Consider the following 27,036-nt stretch of genomic DNA (forward strand, 5'->3'; position numbering starts at 1 on the left):
AATAGCACACAAACACACCTTTCCAAAGAGCTACGTAAGGAACGTAATACTGCAAATCACTGAGAACTTTCAACCTTTTGTTGAGCTTTGCTGGTCAGCGACTGTTTTGTGAGGAAGTTTCCCTCTGTCAAATGCACAGCCCTAAACCATCACAGCAGAGGGTTACCACAGGGCCCATCCCAACCAAACACTGCTTTTATAGGGCTCCAAGGCTGCAGCAGTTCTGCTAGTTTCTTAGGGTTGCATCAGCTGTTGAAAACTCCTACCTATCAACATTTGTGTGATAGCAAGAAAGGACAATGCTGCATCCAACCACCACAGAATCACAGGGTTGGAAGGGACCTCGAGGATGATGAATCTCCAACCCCCTGCCACACATAGGGCCACCAACCTCCACATTTAAAACCAGCCCAGGCTGCCCAGGGCCCCATCCAACCTGGCCCTGAACACCTCCAGGAACGGGGCATCACCACACCTGCTGTGCCTTGCTACTGGTCCCCTCTCTGCTTAATGCTCTAATTCTGCAGATAAGGTTCTATAACGATGATGTTTTACTTCAGAAATCACTCCAATGGAGCTCACACGCATACAAGTCCATCTCTGAGGCACAAACCCTCCCGCCAGGCAGTGAAAGCAGGCAGCACTGCATGGAGCAGACAGCACTTCCATTTTTTCAGTGTCTGACAGAAAAAAATAAACAGCAGTGAAACTACCAAAAAAAAAAAAAAAAAAAAAAAAAAGAAAAAAGAAGAGACAGTACGACTATCACGTGTCTCGCACCCGGGGCAAACAAGTTCGTCTGTTAACTCTTCGTTTTCGGACCCCGCGGCCCCACACGCACCTCAGGCTCCAGGCTGCGCTCTCCCACCTGTTACCTTCGGGAAACTCCCGCCTCCTCACCGCTCGCGCTCAACGCTGGGCGCACCCACCTCGCCCCGCTCGCACAACGCCGGGTTCTCGGGAGTTATCCGTACGCCTATCGCCCGGCTTTCCGAGAGCCTCCCCTGAGGAGAACGGGGCCGGCAAGCGGGCGGGATGCGTGCACCGCGGTTCCCGAGCGGCCCGGCCCCGGCACGCAGCCCCGCGGGAGGCCGCGGCCCGCCTGTCCCCGGGGGCTCCCCCCGGCGGGGCCGCCCGTCCGCCTCAGCGCCCCGCACTCACCGCCCGCCCGGCTGCTCGCCCGCCCGCTGCTCCCTCAGAGGCCGAGGCGCCGACCGCGGCGGTGGGGGTGGTAACGGTGGTGGCGGCGGCAACGGCTGCCCCCGAGCACTGAGCGGGGCCGGCGGACCCTGCGCGCCTCCATCGTCCTCTCCCCGCCTCCTCAGCAGAGTCGGCCCCGGGGGCGGGGCGGCGCGCATGCGCGTTGGGCTCGCTCCGTGCGCCCGCGCACAGTGAGGGTGTCACCGCGCATGCGCGCTAGGAGGCGAGGGCTTCCAGCGGGCATTTAATTAAATTAACTAAATTTAATTAACTCTGCGGCATTCAGCAAGGCTCGACGGCCTCGGCCGTCCACGGTCGCAGTTCTACAACCGAGCTGAGATCCTAATGCGAGCCGTGTTTCACATGGCGCAAAGCTCACACAGATGGGCAGGGAGAACTGATAACTTTTAGACTTGAAAACAATGTGGAACTGGAGTTACTCTTCACTAGAAGGCTGCTAAAAAAGGACAGAGTGACGCTAACTTGTCCAGCAGCCTCCCCTCAGGTGGGGCTCGGCCCCAACGGCACAGACACTGCCACCCCAGCCTCTGCTGCTCACACGTCACCCACACCCATCCAGCACACAGCTGGCACACACTTGTGTCTCTCTTTCTTACCGTGGTGGTTAAAGATTCCTTCTGACAAAATCCCTGCATAAGAATGCACGTTCCCTTTTGGCGCTAGAATCACTCAACAAGAGACAGAAGCTCCTGAAAAGCAGGAAACCATTTTCTATCGTCCTTAATACAGAACCTGATTTTCAGCAAGGGAGAAATGAAACAAAAATCAACAAGTGATGATTGCAGTATTTGCTCTGACCAGTTCCATCAGGCCCGAGCTGATGATCCTGCAGTCATCAGAACTTTGTCACAAACTTTATGCCAACATAAGCAATCCTTCACAGTCGCACACAGATACCTGTCTCTCACTAGAATGTAGATTGCAGCAAACGTAAAGTAAGAACAAATTATGCCCTGTGAGAATGCGGTAATTTGGGATTTTTCTCTCTTCCTTTTTTTTTTTTTTTTTTTTTTTTTGCATAATGCATGTTTCCAGGAAAGCAGGGAGTTACAGAAGTGATAGTCAGTAAAGGAAGAAGCGATAGTCAGAAGGAAGAACTTGAAAAGAAGTAGTTGCTAGATAAGGGGAAATCCTACAGCACTTTTTAGGAAGTATGCTATTTTGAGTCAAATTTTTTCTTGACTCCTCCTTCTGAAGCACCTTAAGGGCCCACTATGCAAGGAGTGGATGAAACAGTACACAGTTCTATGAAGTCAATATCTTGGAGACTCCAAAGCCTTCAGGTGCTTAAAAGGCACGTTCAAACTGCAAAGGAACAACTGAACGTGGTGCTAGGAAGGAATGCAGCACCAAGATCCATAGAGTCGAGACATTTATCTCAAAAGCAGCAGCAGAATATGTTCCACCACACAGAACCGTGCTCAGCCACAGTGCCTTTGTGACCCATGCCTGTCCATACCCAATTAGTGACTCCAAAAGCTAACTGAAGAGTAAGTGAATTGGCTTTGGGGGTGAATTTGTCCAAATAAAGATGAAAGGACAAAAGCACCATGAGAACTGTTTCCCACAAACATACAGACTGAAATGCTTAACAGATAAAGTGTTTTTTTTTCCCCTAAGAGTAGCATCATGCAGGCGCTCGATATTTTGTAAGAGGCACAAACTCCAGACCTGATGAACACTTATCCTCATTAACCAGTGAAGATCAGATAAGAGCCCTAATCAGCTGAGCCTACCCTATTTATAAAAGAGCTACAGTTACAACAGCAGCTCCAAGCTGCTCAGGTTCACCAGCAACTATGATAGCTCTACTTGCTGATCTGGATGGATATAAGAGAGAGATTGCTAACATCTCTTCCCTTCTATGCAGACCCAAAGTGTCATGAGAAATAGAAGAGTCTTCTGTCACTTCTGAGCATGCTCTCCCTGAGAACGTGATCAGAATAGCATAGTTCACTCTGACAAAGTTGCTATCTCTCAAACCTCAGGAGAAATAAAAAATGTACCAGAAACGTTTAAATTCTGGTGAAAACAGTGCTGTATGAATGTGACAAATAAGCAGTTATCAATAGTGTGAAATTACAAAGCCATTGATACAAGTATAGAGAAATGCACGCCACAGCTTGGCTTTCACTATTCGGGCTGATTACAAACATCTCCAATAGTTACGTAAATGTCCTCATCCTCATTTTAAAGACTGGGAACTAGATTAATTGAATTGCACAAGGGCTGACAAATCTGTGCCATAGCTGAGATAAGCAATCAGGAATGCTGGCATGTAGCCCCACACTCAATCCACTTGACAATACAGACTGCCTTCGGTAACGCAAGGATAGAACTGAGAGCTGTTGGCAGCCAGTAAAGAAAGCTTAGGTAAAAGGGAGTGGAGAGATGTGGGAGAAATCTGACATGTAAAGAGCATGGCAACGGGGAAACATGCAAACTCTGAGTTGTGAAAGGTCAACATTTCAGCACTGTTATTGTATACAAAAGTTAACTAGAAAAACAAAAAGACGTACATGTTTGTTCTAAGTATACTGGCTCCAGTTAATAGAGATTAATGATTTCTTAAAGCTTTCGAAGACATTTAAGCCTTTTTTTTTTCTTTCTAAAGCATTATTCAGTAGAAAATGTTCTTAAGGAAGTTTAAGGAGAAATTCGATGGCAGAACAAAAGTTATGTGAACACATTTTGGATGGCCTGCTAACCATGTGACACAACTGACTGGGATGAGATTGTAGCTAAAAGCATCTCCTCTGTGGAGACACATGTTCACAGTGGGTTGATTTAACCCACCTCTTTGGACTGCCCCTGAAATTTCCTACCAGCACTGAGCTGGCACAGTGTTGAGCAATATCTGAAACTGGAAGTTTTTTACTTAAGTCTGATCAGTGAAGACAATTGTCCCGTCTTAATGAGCAATGATTTGGCTTGAATTCTACGTGCCATCTGAATTATACCTGGGCTGGACGTCCTGAGAAAACTGATGCAAAGTTCTTGATTTTGTCTTCATCACCATTAAGAACTACCCCAAGCAAAAGATTCTTCCACCTCCATACTGTTCTCCATATGAAAATAAAACAATGTAAACAATCATGCAATTCAATCTTGCTCTAGATGAAAACAGACACCCAGGAATTACCTCCTATCTCACAGGATAGGAAGGAACAAGAACTACAGAGAAAGGCTTGGACTACAAGCTGGGGTTTTAGGAGGTGCTTCTGTCTGTCCCTGTGTGACTCAGTGTCTGTTTTTCCGCCTTCAGAGTAAACAGAACTACTTCCTTCTTTTTCAATCTCCTCAAGACTGCAATCTCCCTGATACAGGAACTCTCTCTGCATGTGCCTGAGAAGCATTCGGTCCATGTATTACTGGTGTGTTACCAAGATGTTGTTACTCTAATACAAACATTTAATTAAAAAAAGAGATCTATTTATTACACCACATTTTACCGTTCACAGATCTGGGAAAGGCAAAAAAGCTGCCGCAGCGCTACTTGTCAAATTTCAGGCCCAGTCACTGTTAGATGGGCAGACCAGGCCACCACCTGTCCTACAAGATCCTTCCCAAGTCAAACATCACTTAAATCTTTGCTGCACTAGATTTTCACACTTGATAAAATTAATTCTGCAATTCCAAGTGGAAAAACTAATGGGGACTCTAGGGAAAAATTCCTCTGGTTTTCCATTAGATACTTTCACCCTGAGTGGTGACATCTAAGCAACATTCCTCCTTGAATGCAAACCACCAGTGCCTGCAACATTTGTAATAAGAATACAGGAGAGAAATCCTACCTCAGTAACTGCAGTATTTCAAGGAAACTGACTTGTTTGTATTACCTAAGCTACCCACTTAACAGATCCCATCACTAAAGCAAACTGAAAGATTAGAAGTTCAATTTCATCTACCAGTTCACTCTTGAAAGTGGGGTGGTGCTGTTTGTTCTGAGTCCTTTACTTGTCAGGAACTATCCAAGTCAAACAAATAAGATAAACATGGTATGGTAATAATGGAAGAAGTTCATTTGAAGCTTGTGTAGCTGCCCAACCTTTGAAAAGAGTCACAAGCAGTAGGAAAGAAATAGAGTAAGATGATTCCTCTACATTCAGTTCCATTTTGTTGTCACGGATTACCAGTCACACTGACCTATGGAGACCATTATGCAAGGCACAAAGGCAAGACACAAAGCAAAATGGCCAAACCCTTTTCTTGTCACTACCAGAGGTCACCAAGTGAAAGCATTACACTGCAATTTTTTCTTGTATGTATAGTACCTAGACAAGAGATGCTATGTGCTGATTTTTCAAAAGAGAAGGTAACTGAAAGATTGTTATGTTTAGGTTACTACAACAAAATCTGATCACACACTAACTAAAGTACTTAGCATTCATACAACGCATGGCAAACATGGGCATTCCTTACTGCATTACAGCTGATGCTCATTAATTCTTTATGAGTTAAAACTCAAATGGTTTTGTTAGGTCCATCATCACCCAAGGTATGGATATCTTCTTACTATACATGGCTCTCAAGTCTTTTGAAGTAAGCACTGCTTTGTAGTGGCTGGCTTATCAGACCACTTACAGAAGGCATTCCTGTACTAAACACAGTTTAAAGGAGAAATAAGAAAAGGGAGTCCCTTGAGTTAAATGGTAACTTGTCCTCTTTTTTTCTTGTAATCACTTTTCCTTGTTCCCTTAAGCTCTAGGTTTTGCTGTCCACCTAATAGCACAAGAAATCTATCTAGTGCCCTGGTATTGCTGTGATTTACCCCTCACCCCCAAGAACAGTTGATAAAATTGGTGCAACACAGACGCAGGTGAAAAAAGTTTGGTATTCAAAAGCTTCAGTATAAGGTGGGGATTAATACTGGATAGAAGCCTTACAATGCATCCTTCTGTCCAAAACAGAAATGAAAGCAGGCTAGTCTCTGCCAACTGCTGGCTCATTTGCATTAGAATTCTCGACACCCCAGCATTATTAACATTCTTTTCATGTATTCAATTCCCTTCTATTTTGCAGATGCACAGATAACAGATGCATTTGAAAACCTTCCCATTCAAAACCTTTATTCTGCTTCTCAGAAAGGCACAGAGAGGTGAAAGCCGCCTTTTCCCCTCGCACAAAAGGAAAATGTATCTACAAAATACCCCATATTTAAAAACAAAACAAACAGGTGTGCAGGGAACAGTGAAAACTAAATCCCAGTAACCAGAAAGGAAGACGCAGTAAAAACTGCTCACTCTTGTAGTCTGAACAAGCAGTGCCTCCTAGTGTTTACGAGATGGAGCAAAGGTCTCTAACATACAAATTAAGCTCAAAAATCTCAAGTTTCAAGTACAAAAGGTGAATTATTAAACTCAGTAACCCTGCTTACATAACCTCTGAGACAGCAGAGTGGTCCTCAGACAGAGTGAGTGGGTTTTCTGGGTGTTTTTCCCCAGTTTCCTGCAGTTTATTTTAGGTCAGTCCAGTTTAGAACATGCAGAAGGTTGGCTTTGCTGTACTGTTACATGTTGGCTATAGAGATGAACAGCACAGAATAAGTGGCATCATCTCATTATACACCTATGCAAGGACTAGCACTTTGTATTCTAGGTTCTACAAGACAGTGCTGTCTGTAACAGCATTATCTGATGGTAGCAGGGATCATGTATTCCCACATTGCTGCATAGCACAGGGCTCTCTAAAAGCATGCAGGGGGGTGCATTTCCTGGGGCAGACCTGAGTGTTCCTCAATGCTGTACTACACGTGTTCCCAGGTTGCTCATCACACCGTGGGTAGGGCATAAAAATATTTCATGAATTTACCTCACTGCAAAGCAAAGGTACGCACGTTCCCACGAGGCAATGCCACGAGTATGACCACATTGCAGTATTTCAAATCATCCCAAGCTGCCCCATGCACAGCACAGCAGCCTCCACAGCACGGAATAGCAGCTGCCGTTCTGATTCCTTGGGCCACATCCTGACCTTGAGAGCCTTTCTCTCGCAAAGCATTATGGATGGTGAGACGAGTCCCCAGGCTAAGCCAGATATTAGCACCAGATGGCACTATAAACTGAGGTTTGATACTCTGAAGCCAGCAGACATCAGATTTACACAAAGCCCATTTCATTCTGTTGCTAGACTATCCTAGATGACACCATGTGTTTAGTGAGGATGGCTTTCGTGCTCACGGTAGGAAGATACCTTGCAGAAGATGATGTGGAAGGAAATCCACCAGTTGGCCAGACTGTTCCCCAGCCTGCGTTCACTGGAGTGATTTGTGGAATAAGCCTCCTGATCTTCACGTTCAACCTGTGATTTCTCCCACATTTCAAGTTAACATTCTGCTAACAGCCAGTTATGTGATATTAAATAATAAATCAATTTTAATTTTTTTTTTTTTTGTGAAGCTACAAAGGGAATCAAGATTTAGTTTTACTGGATTCTGCCTGTCAAAGCAATACAATGTGAACTTCATAGCTAAAAAACCCCTCCCCTAAGTCTCTTTGATTGAGAGTCTAATTCCCTTTCATCTGACATTCACTCCCTTTCATAAAATAAATCAGAAGATTTGTGCACATTCAAACATCGTATTGAAACCAAAATTTCAATATAAGTGACCAAAAACCGAACTGCTTGGAAATAATTAACCTAGTAGTTAATTATACAGTTATGACTATCTGATCAGAAGTCAGATGTCATACAAGCCTAGGAAAAGCAGTATTTGAGGTTTACATACAGCATAATCCTCAATTTCCAGCAGCTGAAGAGTCTGAATTTGATCACTCATGCAAGCAAAGCCCCTAAATAATGCATGGCACTACCATGAATTAGTTCTTAATGCACATGCTTTCCAGCAGGATCACAAATCTTTTTATTTCAATCTGCTGCAGTTAAGATAATCTTTCTGAAAACAGAGAGGTACAAACTAGAATCGCTTGCAGAATATTTCACCAAGGGATCCTAAATAGCAGGAGAGTAATGAAAGCTGCTGGCTTTGTGACATGGAAGGGGGAAGGAAGGAAAGATCTAAGTAACTTTCAGATGCAATGCAGCTGCCAAGTTACATAACCTTTCAGGAAGCCTGGACAACTGTTTTATGGGCTTGTCTTCCACCACAGAGCTGAATTTCCATGCTATAAAGTATTAAAGTCTCTCAAACACCACCAAGGAAAACAGGGCTACCATCTGAGTTCCTCACCATTTTCTCAGCTCTTTGGCTCTGCTTTATAATTCAGCATCCTCACATACTTCAGACAGTTCTTTGATGTTACTTCACAGCATGAATCTGGGACAAGTACTGTAAAGCTGTTCAGAACGGGTTAACTCCACATCTGATGCTAGCAGTAGATGGAATATAGAATTATTCAATTAAATAATGCAGTCATTCTTGGAAAAGCTCCCAGATCTCTCATTAGTGCAAACTGGTGCCCATCACTCCCTGAGCTGTCACTCCTTTCATACTTATTATTTATTCAAGAGCTCAGACCCCCACTAGACAAAGAACAGCAGCTATTTAATGGTTACACAGTTCCTATGCACTGCAGAACAGTTGGAATGGCAAGAGGGAGAGTGGAACTGGCATCGCAGTGGGACTCACAGACTAACCTGATGATTTCTCCACTCACATACAAGAAACAAATGTGAAACAGTTAATGCTTAAACACAAAATACAAACCAGAAAATGTTCAATGACTGGGGAAAATGGATGGCCTTGAGCACCTGCAAATGCCGTGAACTTTTTAGTTTCATGTTGGCAGCAGGTGAACTTCATCTGTCTTTCTTCCTTCTGAAGAAAGTGAGATGAAAGATACCGTTTGAGGCTTTTCATTTCCAAGCTTTCCCTACATGATCTGAGTGAGTGCAGACTGATAGCCCCAGCTACAGATCATATTTAAAATAACCAGGCAAACTACACTACTCCTCATTACAGGTAGAGAAGCAGAACGTCTAGACCTTGAAGACATCATCAAAACAGGTAAGTGCATCAACAAGATTTGCACTTTCACAGAGAAGGGTCCACAGCTAAAGAACTCTTAATGCCTAAGAGCAGCGACAATTTCATCATTGTGTAAGACAACTTGTTTATGATTGGTAAAACTTGAGAACCTCTTAGAAACATTTCTGCTAGCTTTCAGAAGGTATATAAAAATGAAGTGTATGTTGGTGTATTACCTAAGGAGTACAATCCTGTGTGCAGAGGTAAACTATCTACGCCACTTCTATGTTTTCTAGATGCTATCATGGTTTTCAGCATTTTCAACGTATGAAGAAAAAATAGCACTAAAACTTTCACTTATAGATTACTTAAGCTTTGTATGTCATATAGTGCCTACCACTCACTCTAAATCCTGTCTGGTTCTTCTCACTGGATTATTCATTGGCAAAAAGCAAAAGCACCAGCTTCAGGGAGTCAGATATCAAGCATGATTATTCCTGCTGGTCCTTGTCTCCATTTTCTTTACAGTAGCACAGGAAGTACATCACTAAAAAAAGATAAGGAGCTACAGTCAAAGACAGTGAAAGTTTAGATAAATATATGTAGTTACATATTATCTCTGTATGACTCACTGTCAAGTACCAACCAGTATAGAAAAGGATTTGCTGCTGCCTACTTGCTCTTCACTCAACACAGAATCCTTATTTTGCAAAGAGAAACAAAAGTCAAATATTACAGTTCTGTAGTTCTGTGGTTTTTCCCCCCCCCTTAAACAAGGACTTGGAACTTATGAGAGCTCTATCTGATATACAAACAATACACTTCCCAGTTTTCTTTTACAGCAGAAAGATGCTTCATTATGCTGCTAGAAATGGACATCATCTTAGCCCCACCTCAGCAAAAATACCTTGTCAATCAATATTTCTTCATTAGAAACTCCAGATCCCAAAACCTACCTAAAAGCAGAGGAGGAAAGCTGAAAAGAACAAGCACTTGGGAGTGGATCTGTGACAAGGGATGTCAAAAATGTTAAGCAGGTGCTAAGGAGTACACGGGGGAGGCAGGGGGGAAGCAGAAAATTACTGAGGCTCATCATAATCTCCATCCATTATTTCTGAAATTGCAGTTGAAACCAAAGCTCGCTAGTAGACCCTGCCTGAATTAACATCGGCCAATTTTAATTTCTCTACCTCTACCAAATGAAGTTTTCACAAGGAAAGAACAAAGCACCTATGAAGATAAAAATGAAAAGAGCCAATCTGACAGCATGCAAGCAGCTGTCATTTGGATACAAGTTTGTCCATCATCAAACATATAGCAAACTTCCATGTGGCAGCACAATTCAGAGCAGGAGTGACGTGGGAATAGGCCAAGCATCCCAGTTCTAGAACAGTGCAACTGATATCATCTTTCTAAACTTCCTCCAGCTCTTCTTCCTCCCTTTCTCTCACAGGTCTGAAGCAGAAAAACATTCAACCTATCACACTTCAGTATTATTATTACACCTTGGATTACAATACTTACACAAAATGACCACTGTAGTTCAGATCCAATGACTAGTTTGATGTCTGAAGCAAAAGCAACCTTACTGAAGGCCATAGAAAGGGGAGAAAAACAGAGCATTGCTACCTGAAAATTACTTGCTGCTGTTCAGACTTGTTCATTACTTCATTTTTGTAGTCCCTTCACCCCATATCTGAATTCAGGACTGCACCTACCCTAAAAACAGCATTAACTGAAATACCATACACGATCCTGATTTCTTTCAGACCTAGTTACACAACTCAGCAAGGGTGACAAGTTTTGTTATTCTTTATTTACTCTGTCACTTCCCAGAAACCAGATCAATCTATCTTTAGCTCTTACAGAGCATGATTCAATCAGTAATTTTAAGAGTGATTCACAGCTGATTTTAAACATACACTCCAAAGCACTTCACAATGGTCAACACTTCAACTGTACAACTCCAATCTACAAGCAACAGTTCCTCAGATCTTTCAAAATGCATCAATTCACTGAGAAATTAAAGGCCCACTGGGAACACAGCATTCTGAACTCCAGCTACTGAGACTGCAAAACCTGACATCTCTTCCTCCACTTGACTTCTTGCCCTCAGCTGCCTGAGGTACACAGTTCCATGGATGCCCATTTTTACTGCATCACTCTTTCCAAGCCATGGCCAGACAATTGTGACTTTTCTCTGCATCTATTCATTACCCAAATACTCATTCATTGGTCCTGCTACCTTTGTCATCTAACATGCTTCTCACACCTTGTTAGTTTTACTCTCCATTTCACTGCAAAGCCACCATTCCACATCCCTTTGTGTTTCTTACATATTTTATTCATCCCCTTGTGTGGGCTCCAGAGCCCACAGTGAATAAGGAACTACAGAAGCTGTCACTGAGGCCAGGCAGAGATGAAGCATTTTCAAACACAATCCTCAACTTACAAAACCTTGCTCTAGGAATGTGCCAGCAGCAGCGTGATGCTACTCTTTTGGAACCATATTCCAGGATGATCTTTAAATTAAAATCTTTTCTCTTGAGTTACAGCTCTCTGAATTACTAAGCACAGAAAAAGACATCTAAGCAATACAGTGTAAAGCTTTGTGTTTAACAGATGCACTGTCTGTAATAAAGAAATCTTCACCTGCCAGCATTTCAAATCAATCACATGACATCAGCCTCCTGACACAGGATTGCTACCTCGGTATCTTACTGCCAAGCAAAGGCATTACCAGAACAGGTAAGAAACAGTAATTTAGTGTATGGATGGAGATTAAGCAAAGTAATACCATAACATCTGCACTGATTTTATTACAGACTAGACAAACTCACATACAAAACATCAATTGTAACAAGAATATTCCATGTGAGTGGAAAGCCAGCTATACCATCTGAAGTTGGAAGAGACTCTTTGAATTCTAACATTTAAGCATTTCCAGCCATAAGCAACTTACCAGTGTTATACAGTCCCAAAACCCAAAGCTCATAGTTATGACTTGTAGTTAAGTAATGCCACCAGCATTTCTTCCATACTTAAACTTTAATACTTCTCTATCAGGGCTGTGAATATCCATGTTTGGAATGAAACCAGGACTTCACATTGGAATTTGTCTTCGTTGGTGTGAAATGAATAAAAATCTGTTCTAATTTGAGCCAGATTATCAAAAGAAATTTTACCCACAAAAAAAAAAAAAAAGGGGGGGGGGGGGGGGTCTGGGGGTCTTAAGTGGACCAATATCAAGTTGCTAAACCAACTGCATTTCAGCATCTCTAAAGAGTTGCTGCAGAACTTTACTTCTGTGGGTACAAAATCAAAAGAGTTTTCTAGATATGGTGCTGTTTTGTGCAGACTTTATTCTTACTGAGCATTAAAATGACAACTACTTACCCTTCTCAATACCTACAGTAAGGACAGCTAACACTGACAATACAGCTTATCTGGCCAGATCCTCCCATGGCAGTAACATAAGATGTTCCACTCAATTCTTTTCCTATCAAAGGGCACAAAAGTTTAAGAAGTTACTAACCATTCTGCTCTCTGATTTCCTGCTTCAGGCATTGCACTCAATATATATTCCACAGAACATTTTTGTGATGTATACCAATGCAAATCACATCAGCTGTTTTTCTTTGGAATCTGAGCTAAGGGAGTGCCAACTGTTTTTAATTAAGCTCTTGAGAAGGCCTAGCAATAAGACCATCCTAAATAATTAAGAATGGAGGAAGAAAAATGCCTGTAGCCACTGAACTCCATACACACACTGTATCAGTAAATTCTGCATTGCCATGTATCACATTCACATATATATTTTCAAATATTGCTGGCAACTTTTAGATACCATCTGTTAACAAAAAGCACGGAGGTTTTAGTTCATCTTGCAACTGTTTTTAGCACTAAAAACACCAAAAACACCGAGTCCTGCATCTTTTCACATGAACACAATTTAGACCTTTCAAACACAGTACATACGTTACCTAATTAAAATACCGAGCAATTAAAGACATGTTTTGACCTCTCAGATTATATTCCATAACTCAAGTTCTTCTGCCAGAAGCAGTTTGGTACGTAGAACAATAAGCTGCAAAACAGATCAGTCAAAACTCATGTCAAACTGCTTTATTACATCTTAAATAACATTACATTTTAATATAGTATCTATCTCGCATCCAGCTTTCTTGAAGTACACTGACTTTAAAATTAAATACAAAAGGTGAAGAGGGATACAGGGTGTGGAAAAAGCTCTACAGAGTAGTTTCATGAAAGAGAGAAAGAAGGAATTCATCTTTTATGCCAAATCCAGGCCTAACGCACAATTACAGCACATTTTTGTACAGAATGTTGCAGAAAAAACAAAATGGAGAAAAGCTACTACTGCTGCTAGGAAGGAGCATTTCTGGATACAGTGAGAAGATAGGAAAGTTTAACAGAACAATCCGCTGTCCAAACACTGCTGCTTTTAACATTTTATTTGAAAAGAAAGCCAGGAAAACCTGCTTGTTACAAAAATGATTCTAATCAGATGCAAAGGACTCATCCTACAAGAGGAACTGGCTGTGAGGAACTGATTTTATAAAGAAGATGGTTTAGGTTCCCTCCTCCCACACCCCAAAATCTTTGACAGCGATTGTTTGAACAGGCTGTTTCTCTTTTCTTTTTGTTTTTTTTAAAAAAAAAGTGACTTACCACGCTACTCCAAAACGTGCATAGCTTTTTACTTGAGTTCTTCATAGATTTATGCACAGAGTAGCAACAATAAATGAATACAGCAACAATGGTTACAGTTTTTAAACAGGTTATTTTTTCAAAGAAAAAAACATCTAAGGACTTAGTCCAATATGCACTTTTTAGCATTTCTACAGCATGCGATTCTAAGAGTAAACCCACCCAATATGGCAAACAATCAAAAAAGGTTTTTTTCTCGTTTAACTTAGAAAGTTCAAGATCATTATTTTCAAAACATTGATTTGTACATCATTTCATACACAAAGAATTGACTCAATACCCAAGTGTAGGATAGGTCTCTTTTGAAAACAGAGATTCCTGGTTGTTGAGACTACAGGATAGTGTTAGGATATATAAACTGCCCTTTCAAGTGGACAAAACCAAAACAGATTAAAAAAAAAATCAGTGTGGTGAAAAGAGGGGGTAGGAGGGACCAAGGATTGCATTTGTTATCCATAAAACGTGAAAGGATTCTTTAAACAAGCATTCATTACCTTGAACAGCATGTGCTTGGTTACCTTACTGCTTAACGTTATCCTATATATGCCAAGGTTTGTGCAACAATTATCTGTGATACTAGAAAATAAAATAAAAAAAGTAGGGACTAAATTTACATCGTTAACAACCCCCAGATGCTCTGGGCTAGGACTCCCTTGTTTTGCTCAATTAAATACATAAACAAATGTATTTAAAAAGGAAACTTGAAAAAAATCCCGCTACAAACATGACTTTAAAATTTGCAAGTGTGTGAGATAAAGTCCTTAACTTCAACTTGGAAACTACAGTGAAAGCTAACTGTTTCACAATTATGCTCAAGTTTATTTTCTGGTCATGCTTTTATGATAGTGTTTGATTTTTAAATTCTCAAGACAAAAAAAAAAAAGAAATGGTCCCAAAAGGAATGCACTATTTCATTTTGCTTACAACACAGAAATTCTTCTTGGAAAGGTAATTGTGCTCTTCAATTTCAGCAACAGGAGACGGAAAAGATCTTGCCCTTTGAAGTTGGGGAGGATGGGGGTCCAAGTTAGTATAGTTGGATTGAATATGCTATCATTTTTAATTTTCAATCGTTGGAAACTTCTTCCAGTCACGGAGTCCGCCACTCTCCTAACACACAGAAAGATGGATTAGGAGCTGCACTTAGATAAATCGTAGTCAAGTTTCAAGTTTCGTTCTCACTACCCACTGATGCATTCAGCCATTATCTCACTGGTTTTAAGACTGCCATTTATTTGCCAACCCAGACTCTAAAGACCATACCAGTCATCCCTCCCAGAAAAGTAAGAGTAGTTTACCACAAAAACATTACTGCATACGTTGAAGAAGCAGCCTTCTAAAAACACACAAACAACAAGAAAACCCACAAGAAACTGTTTTTCCCCCCAGTGACTTTCCTAACTTGAATTACATGCTTGCAGCATCAGTAGAAGACTACTGTTTGAACCCGTGAAAAAGCACTGAGTACCACATAAGGACAGAATTAATTAGTTTGATGCCTACTTACTTCAGTTCCAGATCTTGAGGAAGCTGTCCCATGATCCTGTTGCCACTGCCATACCATCATCAGTCACACCTAAGCAACTGACACGGTTATCATGACCAGCAAGGACACCTGGAAATAAGAATACGCAACAAACCTGTCACTGCTCTGATGCTTCCTTATTTCTGCTCAGTAACAGTGAGGCTGCCACACCACAATTACTCAGTCTCTTCCTTCAAGAATTCTGAACAAGTATGGTTTCGATTTTTGAATGCTTTTGCTTTCTGAAGCACAAACTTGTGTGGGTTCACAAGGAAGTAATGCAGAAAATGCTTGGCTCCAAAATTCTACTTGTATATTCCTCAAGTCATGACCTTACTGATTCAAGCTGTGAAATCACTGCTTTGAGAATCCTGTCAGCAGTATCATAGTAATAAGTGCAACCATCGCTGCTAGCATTTCCTCTCCATAGTGACAAACATCCATTTGATTTTACAGAATTTTAACCCACAAAAAAGAAGCTGAAATATGTTCTGAAAACTGAAATGTTTTCCATCTATCTTTAACTGGCGATGTTTACAAGCACTTACAAGACTCAACACCTACATAGCTTTTGCCAATATGGAGATCTGAATATCAATTATAGTACTATTAAAAAAATAACAGGGACACTAAACAACAAAGATACAGAAGCCAACATTCTCCTCTGTTACATTTAACTTAATGGAACAACTATTTATGCTCAATCTCTACTCAGCCCACTGCACTGAGCTAAGATATTCCTGACAATATCAGGCAGTACAGAAGTATAAGTTCTGCTCAGATCACTTCAATAAGCAGAAAGCTTAAAGCAGTTTAAGTTCAGCAAACATGCCATGAGCACATGGACTGTATTTTCTATTTAATAAAAAACTACCATGAATTCTAGAAGAAAAAACTGTGATCTGTGTGATAAAACAAAGCTGACAGAGAGAAATCAAGAAATCCAACAAAAACTACATGGGCACAGTCCAGAATCGTGTATTTGTTTAGATCTTTAGTACATCCTCCTCTCAAAGCAACAATTCGCACCAAGTACCTGCAGCTAATCCTTACAGCTCCACGTGAAGAGGAATTCTGCTTGGCTGGTGTTTCCTGTTTGCTTTTAAAACAGACCTAGACACTCTTAGGAACACCATACTCAATAACAGAGTAGGTCATTGCAGAACTGGGGATGAGGACAAAGCATCAAATATTTGAGGCATAACTCATATTTTTTCTCCTTTTTTTCCCCCCTAAGAGAAGTCTTGTTTTTAAAGAACTCCAGTTAAATTGACTTAACTTTTGTATTGAAAGAAATCATATTTACTTTCTCAAAAGATAATCTGCAAAATCTTTTTGTTTCCTGTTTGCTTCTGAAGTCTCTGCTTCAAATAAATTTCATGCAAGATCATTCTTTCACCTTAACAGCCACACTAATGAGCAGCAAAACCTCTAACAAAGCAGTTAGAGTGACTGATGTGGGAACATCTCTCATGATCCTTTTATCAGCACGTGCTAAGGGCTATTTTCCATTGATAGTTTAAAAACAACTTTAAAAGTTTACACAAAATAACTAAGCAGTGGATTTTTAAAGAAAAACTTTTTAGAAGTGATTCCTTTACAAATCAGTGTCCAGAAATTGCTGCTGAACAGTTACAATATCATAAAAATCAATGCCACTGTTCAGTGAAATATGAAACATCAGACAGACTGCCAAACGCTGTCAATTCCAGCTTGCAGTATTTCTATAAGCTACTGTGCCAATACTGATGTCAGGCAACTGTAAGCCCTCCACAGAGGAGGTGGACAGTATGTTGCATTGCTTTCAACAGATCACAAGCAAAACAATTTCTATGTCTAAAAAGACAGCCCCAGTCCCCAAAACTCTGCTTTCCATATTTCAAAATAAATATGTTTACCTGCTCTATCAGCTTTCAGTGTATCCCAAACATTGCAGTTGAAGTCATCATAACCAGCTAGGAGGAGACGACCGCTCTTGGAAAATGCTACAGAGGTGATGCCACAGATGATGTTATCATGTGAATAAACCATAAGTTCCTGATCAGCCCGAAGATCAAAAAGCCTGCATGTAGCATCATCCGAGCCTGTGGCAAACGCGTTGCCATTGGGGAAGAACTTCAGCAGAGGGCAGAAAAGAATGGGGAAAAAAGAAAAAAGACAGCAAATTAATTTAAAGAGTGGCCGATAAAACGGGCAAGTTACTCAAAGGCTGCAAAATACGTTATGCTGTGAAGTCAGAAAAGTTCCAAACATACAAAATGTTTTTCATCTGGTATTCCAGGCATAAAGCCCATTGTCTCAGGAGTATCCAAAAACTGTACATCTGGAATAGAACTTCACTCTTGCTCCCAAGCAGAACTTGATGCAGAAAACATTAAGAGAAAACACTCCATAATATTACAGCATACAGTGCACGCTTAAAAGCTGAGACCAACATAACCAAACAAACTGAAATCCTTTGTCCTTGCTCGCGCTGACACTCACACAGATGGCGTTGATGTCCGACTCATGGCCAGTGAAGGTTTGCCGACACATTCCTTCTCTAACATCCCACAGTTTGGCAGAGGCATCGCAGGCACCGGAAACAAAACACCGAGCATCAGGAGCCAGAGACAAACTCATGACATCTCCAGTGTGCCCAGTAAATGTAGTTGTCTGCTGACCAGTTTCTATGTCCCAGAGAGCGCTTGAAAGAATAATCAAAAGGTACAATTAAAAACCTATTTACAGTCCTGTCTTTTGTGCCCTTCTTATTGTCCAACGCACAAAGCAGCAGTGGTAAATGACAGCAAAATTCAAGTCAGCTTTTCCCACTCTTAAAAACTCACTGAGGATGTGTGACTTTGTAAATTATGTCTAACATTTTAAAATTGCATTGCTTTCCCAACACAGCAAAATCACTGCTACTCTGACAATCAAAGAGTATAAAATGATGAAATAGCACTATCATCCCTTCACTTTTAACTTCCCAATAAAGCAGATCCCCCAGCAGCAGATCTGTACTAGGCAAACAGAAGGTCACTGCACTTTGTCATTCTTCTCATAGCTTGGCTGATCCCAGGTGGACAAAGCATTATCCAAACAACTGTCAAGGAATTATGATAACTCCTGAGAACAGCTACATTGTCTCGTATGAGCCTTGTTTTAAGAGATCCTTTTTTTCTTATACATTATGTTTAGGAACACTTTGATATTAAAAACAAAATGTCTACATCCATTAGTTACTCAGAATCAGTGGACAAATAAATGGGCCTTCAAAGAGACTGACACTGTGTAGGAGAACTATTTATTAGACAACCTTTGCTGTAAGAACTGCTGCCTGGGAGATCTGTATTGATTTTAAGCAGCAGATATAATACAAAAACTAATGAAAAGAAGATTGAGGCCTTCTCTCATTCCGAAGCCAGTTTTTATTAAGACATACACCCACATCCACCTCAAGGAAAAAAGCTGTGCCTGCTGTCAGTGTAGAATGTTTTCTAGGAGCTTTTCGTATTAAAAACATCTAAATATGACTTTGTAAAGAAAACTGTAATTAATACTGAATACTAAAGTGTTTTGAGAAAAGTCACTTATTTCTGAAAGGCAAATTATACAAAAAAAGTCTACATATCATTTTTTCACAAAAAATTAGGTCAATTGAGAACACAGGCTTAACTGAACAGCCAAAGGTTAAAGCTTTGAAAGCTCAAGTCTTCCATTACTAGCAAAAATGTGACTTACAAGCAATTATCAACCTTGTTTAAAGTTCTGGATGACTACCACCTTTATGAAGAAGTTTATTTCAACAGACTTGAAGCGTGAGACGTCATTACTAACAACCATGTCAGAGTTTTACTGCTTACCAAGTGGTGTCGCCAGAGCTGGTAACAATTTGATTATCATCCAAGAAACGACAGCATGACAAGTATCCTGAAAGCAACACACAAAGCCAAAGAATAAAATCAGAGATCACTCTGCGTGCTGCATACTGACTTATACACTTCCTCCTCCTCTTGGAAGATGCAGGAAGAACTACTACAGAAGCCTAAAGTACAACAGAATTTTTATAGAGAAACCTCTGAAATTTTAGACAAAAATACTCTGGCTCTTTACTGACCATGTCTAATTAAACCATTACAACAGCATAAGGATACATCAGTATCACAGCAAATTGATCTAAACACAAGAAGTGAGGTGTCTTAACCAAAGCAGGATAGATTCTGCTTTGGGACTACCTTACTGAAACTAGGGGAAGCTAGAAGCAAGAGGGAAAATTATTGAGCAGCTTTATTTACCATTATTTAGCTCCTAAATTACAAAAAAACAAACAGAACAAAACACAGTAGAGGGATTCATGCAGAAAAGAGTTGAAACAATTGTCACCCTACAGCAGGCAGTTAAGATAACCTTCCAACAAAACTAAATGCCATATGTTAAAAAAAAAGAAAAGATTTCACTGTGTGCCTCCATAACTCAGGCCATCTGGGAACGTACTCACCTGTATGCCCAGCTAGCTCACGGCTCACACGTACATTCCCTTCACGAGTTTTCAAGTTATAAATGGAACAGATGTTATCGAGACCACCACAAGCCACGTAGTTTCCAGAAGGCGCATATGCACAAGTCATGACCCAAGACGAACGCAGGGGAATAGCATGCACCTGAAACAAATGCATTCAGCACTTCATCTGCAGAACAACTCATCCAATAATTCAGCATCAGTAGGTTTTCATCTCTCCCCCTCTCTAGCAGCACATCTTTTCATCAAAAGGACAAGAAAATACACAGCTTGCCAGATCAAGTAAACATGGAATTAAAACCTCAGGTTTGCCTTTCCTGAATTCAGCTTAATCAGCAATTTTGAGGAAAAAATCAAATTATTTCAGTGCTCTGATTACTAATAGTTTGCAGTAGGTTCAGGAAAACATTGACTTCCACATACAGTCAGCAGAACTGCCAATTCCAGGCTTAGATGCTATGTTATGAATGAACTAGCGAGGAAATTGTTACTCTCAGAGCCACTTAAATCCTACTTTGAAGCCCACAGCAAACAAAGACTTAATATTTAACTAACTTCCTCTTTGTCTTCTTCTGTTTGCAGTGCACATTTTCACACACAAAACACTGCTACATTTCTTACTGGAGAAATCAAGATTTAGGCTCATGTCCGCATTGCTTTGGTTGACAGAGAGTACTTCTCTCCTTTGCATTAATTATCAACTTAACAGTTAATCTTACCTTGTTTGTAGTATAGCTGTCCCAAATTATAAGTTTGCCATCCTGGGAGGCACTAACTAGAAGCCTGAAAAGGAAACAAGTGGTAAATTCAGCCATTGAAGGAAGACAAGAAGGAATGTATTCTGATAGAACAGCCTATACTGTCAAAACTAAGGTACCATTTAAGTGCAGCATGTCATTACTCAATTCAAGCTACCAGCACTGAAGAAATTATTTTGGAATCATCCATTTTGAATGTGAAATATTATGGAAATACGTAGTAGATGATCAGCATGTCCACACATTCATACTTCAGAAAATCTCTAGATAGGTAACAAGCTTGAAAATGGAGGCAGAAAACTTGTGTGGAATCAGTGACTTTGTGTTCTGTACATAGGCTTCAGATTCAATGAGTCTGACAATCTGTACTGTCTACTTGTTTTCTGTTTTTAGAACAGAAATTACAGTTCTAAGTCCCAAAAAACTGAATGGATATCAGCACTGAAATACAATGGGGAAAAAAAACAGAGCAAAGATGTCGCTCATGGAAAGGAGAACTTTAGGAAGGTTTTTTTTTTTTTTTTTAAGCTTAAATCCACACTCTCCACTCAGAAATTGTTTGACACATAACGCATTAGTTAACTGCTCAGAGCTCTTTTACATACTTTTAGTATGCTCAAAGGTATATTGGAACACTGCCATAAAGCACCTCTCTTCAGTCTTTTCCTTTTACAAATAATTTCAGAGAAAATAGTTCAATAAGGTACTCAGATTTGTTCCATGACTCTTCCTCTGGCCAAACACAATGCACTCACTAGTGCTTTGTTGTCTTGGTGGTGTTTTATTGTTTTATTGGTTTTTTGCTTTTTTTTTTTTTGTTTTTCAAACCCAGCTTCTATCTTACAGCTGTCACAATGCACTTTTGCCAAACAGACCAAACCCCATTTTAAAAATAAATTTAGATTCTGATGACAAAACCACACATACCAGGAAGAAAAGAAGTTACATTGAGTGCTTCCAAGTTCTCTCGGCTGCCTACATTCTTTTTGAACGAGTGGATCCTTGTGGCAGAACAGGTAAATAACAGTTGGATGCACCCAACTTCCCACAGCACAGTGAACCCACCTGGAATCAGTCCCCCAGTGCATTGCATAAATTTTGGCCAGGTGTCCCCGGAGCGTTCTCCTGGTGCGCATCTGAATTCTCCCCACCGGGTCAATATTGGCTGTGATCTGAAACAGGAATTGTACCATCCACTGAATCTTTCACTGCACAGCTCCACAGAACAAAACAAACCATCATACACAGACATTTCAATAAGCACCGCAATGCAAACCAAGAAGTCCTACTTCTTTCTTTTTTAATATTGACCATTTTCTTTTTTAAATGCCTAAGAATAACTTCATTTGAAGCAGTACTTGCTTTCAAGAAACCATCATTTTGTTAGCTGTTTTTTTCCCCGCTCATAGACAGGAAATGGGGTGCACTATTTCAGCCTTTAGACAATGCCTCCGCTTTTGAAAGATGGATGAATAACTCAGTTTCAGATCCAGATGACCTTCCCTTCCAAATACTGGAAAACTAGAATCATATTATTCCTGTTTTATTTAACTTTTGGAAGATAAAAGCAGTCTCTGGAGTGAGTAAATAGCAACATAAGGAAGTAATTAGTTTAGCTGTCCTTATGCAGCTAAGTTTAATATCAATAATTTCTCCAGTCTGAAGAAAAGTACTCGTTAAAAATAAAAACAATAAAAAACCCAGCTCAGCACACATTTCCAGTAATATAAGAACACAACTCAACAAATCCAAAAGTATGCAAGTTTGTTTTATGGATATTGTCTGCATATTTCTCATGTCTCCATGTTACAGAATTATTTAGCAAGAACATTTGAGCAATTGTCTCTGCTTCTTTTCAAAGGCCATCAGCGCTGTGAAAAGAGCACTTCCATGACACAAAATCCTCATCATGGACACATTCCATGCTAGTAATACAAAAGTTTTTTGCTTTTGCTCCCTCCACATTTATTTATTTATTTATTTGCACGCTTTCATCCTGGAAAATATGCAGCACTGTGCCTAAAAATAAAATCACAAGATCAGTACATTCATATGTACCTACCACACCATCCCCAAGAGGTGACAGAATACAAGTTTCCCTCTCCCAAGTTAACAAAATAAAAACAGGACAGCACAGCAGAGGTATCAACTCAGGTTCTAAAGCATGGGCATCGATGCATAAGTAGGTAAACCTCAGAGGTCTCATGGTTCTGAGTCCCAGTAACACAACTGTGCTGCTACCACATCTGCAGCAAAACATCAACGGCTCCCTTCAGCAGGGATCAGCCCTGAGTGATTTCTTCAAGAAAGTACTGCTCCAGGTTACTGCTCTCAGAAACTCAACATCAGTACCATATATGTTTCTTGAAAAAAAAAAAAACACCTGAAGGCAAAATTAAAAAAATAAATACAAAAAAATCCACTCAGGTGTACCTTTTTACAGCACATTTTCTTTCTGTAAAGGGAACATGTTTTGTAGTTCATGTTAAACTCTTGACTGCTTACCTGAGCCAAGGTGGCATCTGCACACGCTTTCCTAGCATCCTGCAATAGAACAGTTAGAGAACTCAGAAGAAGTTCTGTTCAATCTTGGCATTGTCAAGTTAATCAAGTTGTCACAAAATAATGTTTAGAAAGCATTTTGGTTTGTTATTCAGAAGGGACCCATCGTAACTGCAGCATGAACGTAACGTGACAGACTGCTGTCAAAACATGCTGAGCACTTGAAATTTCCTTGTCATGAAACCTCACATCCGGCAAAAGATTCCAGCCATAATGACAGGCAACTTCCACCACGTTCAGGAAAAAGTAAGGCATGAGATGTGTTCATTAATCAAGCTAGTTACATACAAACTATATTTCAGTTAACAAATTGTCCTACGCTAATACATTGTTTGGACAAAATCACTCAAAGGGACTCAGCTACTTTAGTTACATGAAGATTTTCATTGCAGAGGTAAGAGAAGTACATGCAACTTCTAGGAGAAAACAAAACTAAACCTAGTAGCTGAAAAATATGAAGATATGAAAAAAATGTTCTGACCATAGAATTAAGTAGAAAGAACACAGCTTGGAAAACGAAAACATAAGCTAGAGAACTTAACTTTAGCTGTAAGAAATACTGGGTAATAGAACTATCTGCCAAAGGAAATATTTTAAGGCTTATCGTTGAGACTCAGTGGATTTTTTCACCTTGGAAAACCAAATTTGGAGAATTATCCTGAGCTAGCAAGTAGGGAAAATAACTGGCCAAGCCTTTTCAATTGACTCCTGTGAAGCACACACAGTTTACCCATTATCAGTTAGTAGTACCTGGCTGAACTTTGCTTAAAAAGCACAGGTAACCACGCAGCCTGTGTGGATGTGTGCTCCCACACAAGAGTGTAGGAGTTCTGGTAACAGAATTTAGTTTAAGATGTAACCAGTGTTCTGCTTAGTCCCTTGGAAAAAAAAAATTAAACAAGCATTAAATGAAGACTAAAAGCACCAAAAGCCAACTGTCATACTAATAGATCTGTTTATGCTCATTCCAGCACAAACACTACTCTGTAACAGCCGCATTTCACACGCTTTCATGCAGTAGTACACTCTACTTTCTTTTTCTAGGCAGCTTTTATGTCTGAAGGGGCTGGAACAATATATCCAGACTAGCAAGTATCATAACAGAGCACACAGAGATTCCTTCTGTGGAGTTAGAGACTGGCAGTGTGCAGTAGTAGCGACAAATCTGAGCCTTACAGTCAGTTTAGATATTTCCTGTGTGCTGGCTGGTCAGAAAGCTGTGAAAAAAACACAACTTCCTATACATTAAAAATAATAAATAATGCTTCAAACAGAGATGGAACAATGAAGACAAGTACTGTTAACTTAATCTGAGGCAGGCAAACCTTTACTTAGTTTTAACTCCCAGATTAAAAGACCACCTCTTCAGAATGAGGACAGAAGTAGAAAAACTTCACAGTGCCTCTTCTCAGGTCTGTGCAAAATTCAATCATTACCAGGTATGGCTGAATATTTAGAGAACAGGTGATGGAGACTAATGGAAGGAATACACAAGAAGGGATGGTAAAGCAAACAAAATGTAACTTCAGCCAGAGTCTACTAAATAAAATCCCTGTCATAGCCTGCGTTTCACAGAGTTTATCTTGAACATCTTAACTTATCGAGCATAAAAACAACCAATAGGTTTTTATTTCACTTTCTAGAGGAGGTTTGTTGGTTGTTTTTTTTTAAGCTTTCAAGATAGAAGGTTTTTTTGTCTTTAAAAAAAATACATACAGGGAGACCAAATTGAATAAGACAGGGGAGTTTCAGCTGTTCTGTTCTGTCTTTGATGTCCTTCCTACTAAAGCATAAGACCTCTGCAAAGTCCCTGTGAATCTCAGCATCAATGAACATTTAGAATAGGCCTGTATTAAAGTCATTTATAGTCACTGAATTCATTCTGAAAGAACAGATCAAACTGTGTTCTGCATATGTTACGTTTCCCTCCACAAGGGATTACAATACTGACTACACTCCAGTTCACGTTGGGCTTCATAATACATTTTTCAAATTAAATCTAAAACAAATGTCATTTGGACTACATTCTATCCTTAAATAAACAGACTGCTCTCCTTCTTTTGCTCAGTAACAGAAGAACAGACACGCCATTTATTCAGAACAACATACTGACTCCTATAGTCTTCACCTGAATACTGCCAATTCACAAAACAGTTCACAGATGCAGTTTATGTAAACCTTTAACCACGCTCAGGAAGTTTTAATCATCTTCATTCTTCAGCCTGTTCTCTCAGAGTTACTGGAAACTAAACACATGTTTCTGAATTACCCCTTGACTATTTATTCAGTACAAGGTCATTATCTGGAACCAGCTTACTGCCCCAAATATGTTCTCAGGCTCCTCAAAACTACACTTGAAAAGAGCAAGTGAAACACACACTGAAAGATAAACGGAAACACTGGCTCAGAAAAACTTCAGTAACCATTCATCTTGATCGAGTCCAATCTTATCCATGTTGTGGATTTACTTGTGTAAAGGTGCATATACGTGAACTTCATTACGTTAACTCTGACACTGTGGAAAAAAGCATCATGCATCACATTTCTGTCCATCTTTGCCATCTTCAAGACACACACATCTTTTTTGTAAACTTCAAGACCCACTGGTGAAATACATACTCTGATTTGGTTTTTCAGTTGCTCAGCCTCCTGGCGTAACTGGTCGAGCTCACTCATTTTCCTGTGCTAAAGGTGTCCTCTGCTGCCACCTCTCAAACAACCAGAAATCTGAAAGACAAGCAGTAACAGAAGAATCAGCAGAAGTCATAGATTAAAACTAACTGAGCAGACAATCTGAGTTACCTCAAACAGGACTTACAAACCAATCACTGATAGTTTTTTTAATCTTCAAAATACAGGTGACTTTCTCTGAAATGCCTTCAGAATACCCTGTTAGCATACGTGTTCACCATTTTTTTTTTCCACCTACAGAAAACAGATTATTATTTGGACTTATTCCTTCTCCTCCAGGTCTCTTTTTTTGCATCTTTTCTTTCATTAGTGTTTTTTGGATTTAGTTTTTTTTTTTTATAAACTCAATTTCCCAAGAATGACTCTTCCAGCAATTCATATTAAGGTTAGACAGGAAAGCCAGAACACCTCCACAGGACACAAAATTAGAACTTAAAATATTTAGATACTGCCAGGCAAATGCAAAATGCTGTCAAAAGGCCCTTATGAACTCTGTCTGAAACACAGCAGTTATGAAAAGTGTGTTCTATTATCTGGATAGAACATTCACAAGTGTTGTTGAGTTTTTTCTGGACAATTGTTAACATCCCCTGAGATTTCCCAGAAAGGATTCCAGCATTGATATATATGTCAGAATAAAATTAACATTTTTTCAACATTAGGTTAAGAAAAGGAGTTCAAACAAGTGCTGCTAAAGCCACGTCTCCACTACAGCACCTGGATTTCCAGCCATTAACACATCAATACAGTCACTGCACTCTGTGGCCAAAAATGAAGCCTCAGTGAAACAATCATCACCGAATGCCCTCCACCATTCTGCATACAGCTCCTCAACAAATGGGCTGTTCTCTATTATAATGACATATAGACATATAATGACATATAGGTATTTTCCATCAAGCATATTGCTCATGGTTAGAAGTCTGTTCTAGAAATATGCCGGCATTTCCACGCTGGCATTTTCACTAGCATTCTATACTTGAAGAAGTCGAGGTACAGCTGAACTTAACCAAAGAACTTCTGCATACAATGTCAATGTAAGATGCTAAAGAAACTCACTAACGAAGTTCGCCCTTTGCTGGAGAACAACATATTAGACTCATTTCCAAATACTACGTAA

The 27,036-nt window shown here is 40.1% G+C and overlaps 1 protein-coding gene across 1 annotated transcript; it reads right to left on the bottom strand.

Annotated features, from left to right (window-relative positions):
- Positions 1–15,387: 15,387 nt before the first annotated feature.
- GNB1 (G protein subunit beta 1) lies at positions 15,388–25,901 on the bottom strand (the record flags this gene model as incomplete). Its single annotated transcript, XM_079545481.1, has 9 exons — positions 15,388–15,494; positions 17,303–17,519; positions 17,889–18,090; positions 19,250–19,316; positions 19,885–20,047; positions 20,625–20,688; positions 21,729–21,835; positions 23,169–23,207; positions 25,845–25,901. 9 exons carry the CDS (start codon positions 25,899–25,901, stop codon positions 15,388–15,390), a joined length of 1,023 nt encoding a protein of 340 aa, XP_079401607.1.
- Between the last annotated feature and the right edge of the window lie 1,135 nt (positions 25,902–27,036).

This window comes from Tetrao urogallus (genome assembly GCF_951394365.1).
Source record: "Tetrao urogallus genome assembly, chromosome: 21".
NCBI classification, from domain to species: domain Eukaryota; kingdom Metazoa; phylum Chordata; class Aves; order Galliformes; family Phasianidae; genus Tetrao; species Tetrao urogallus.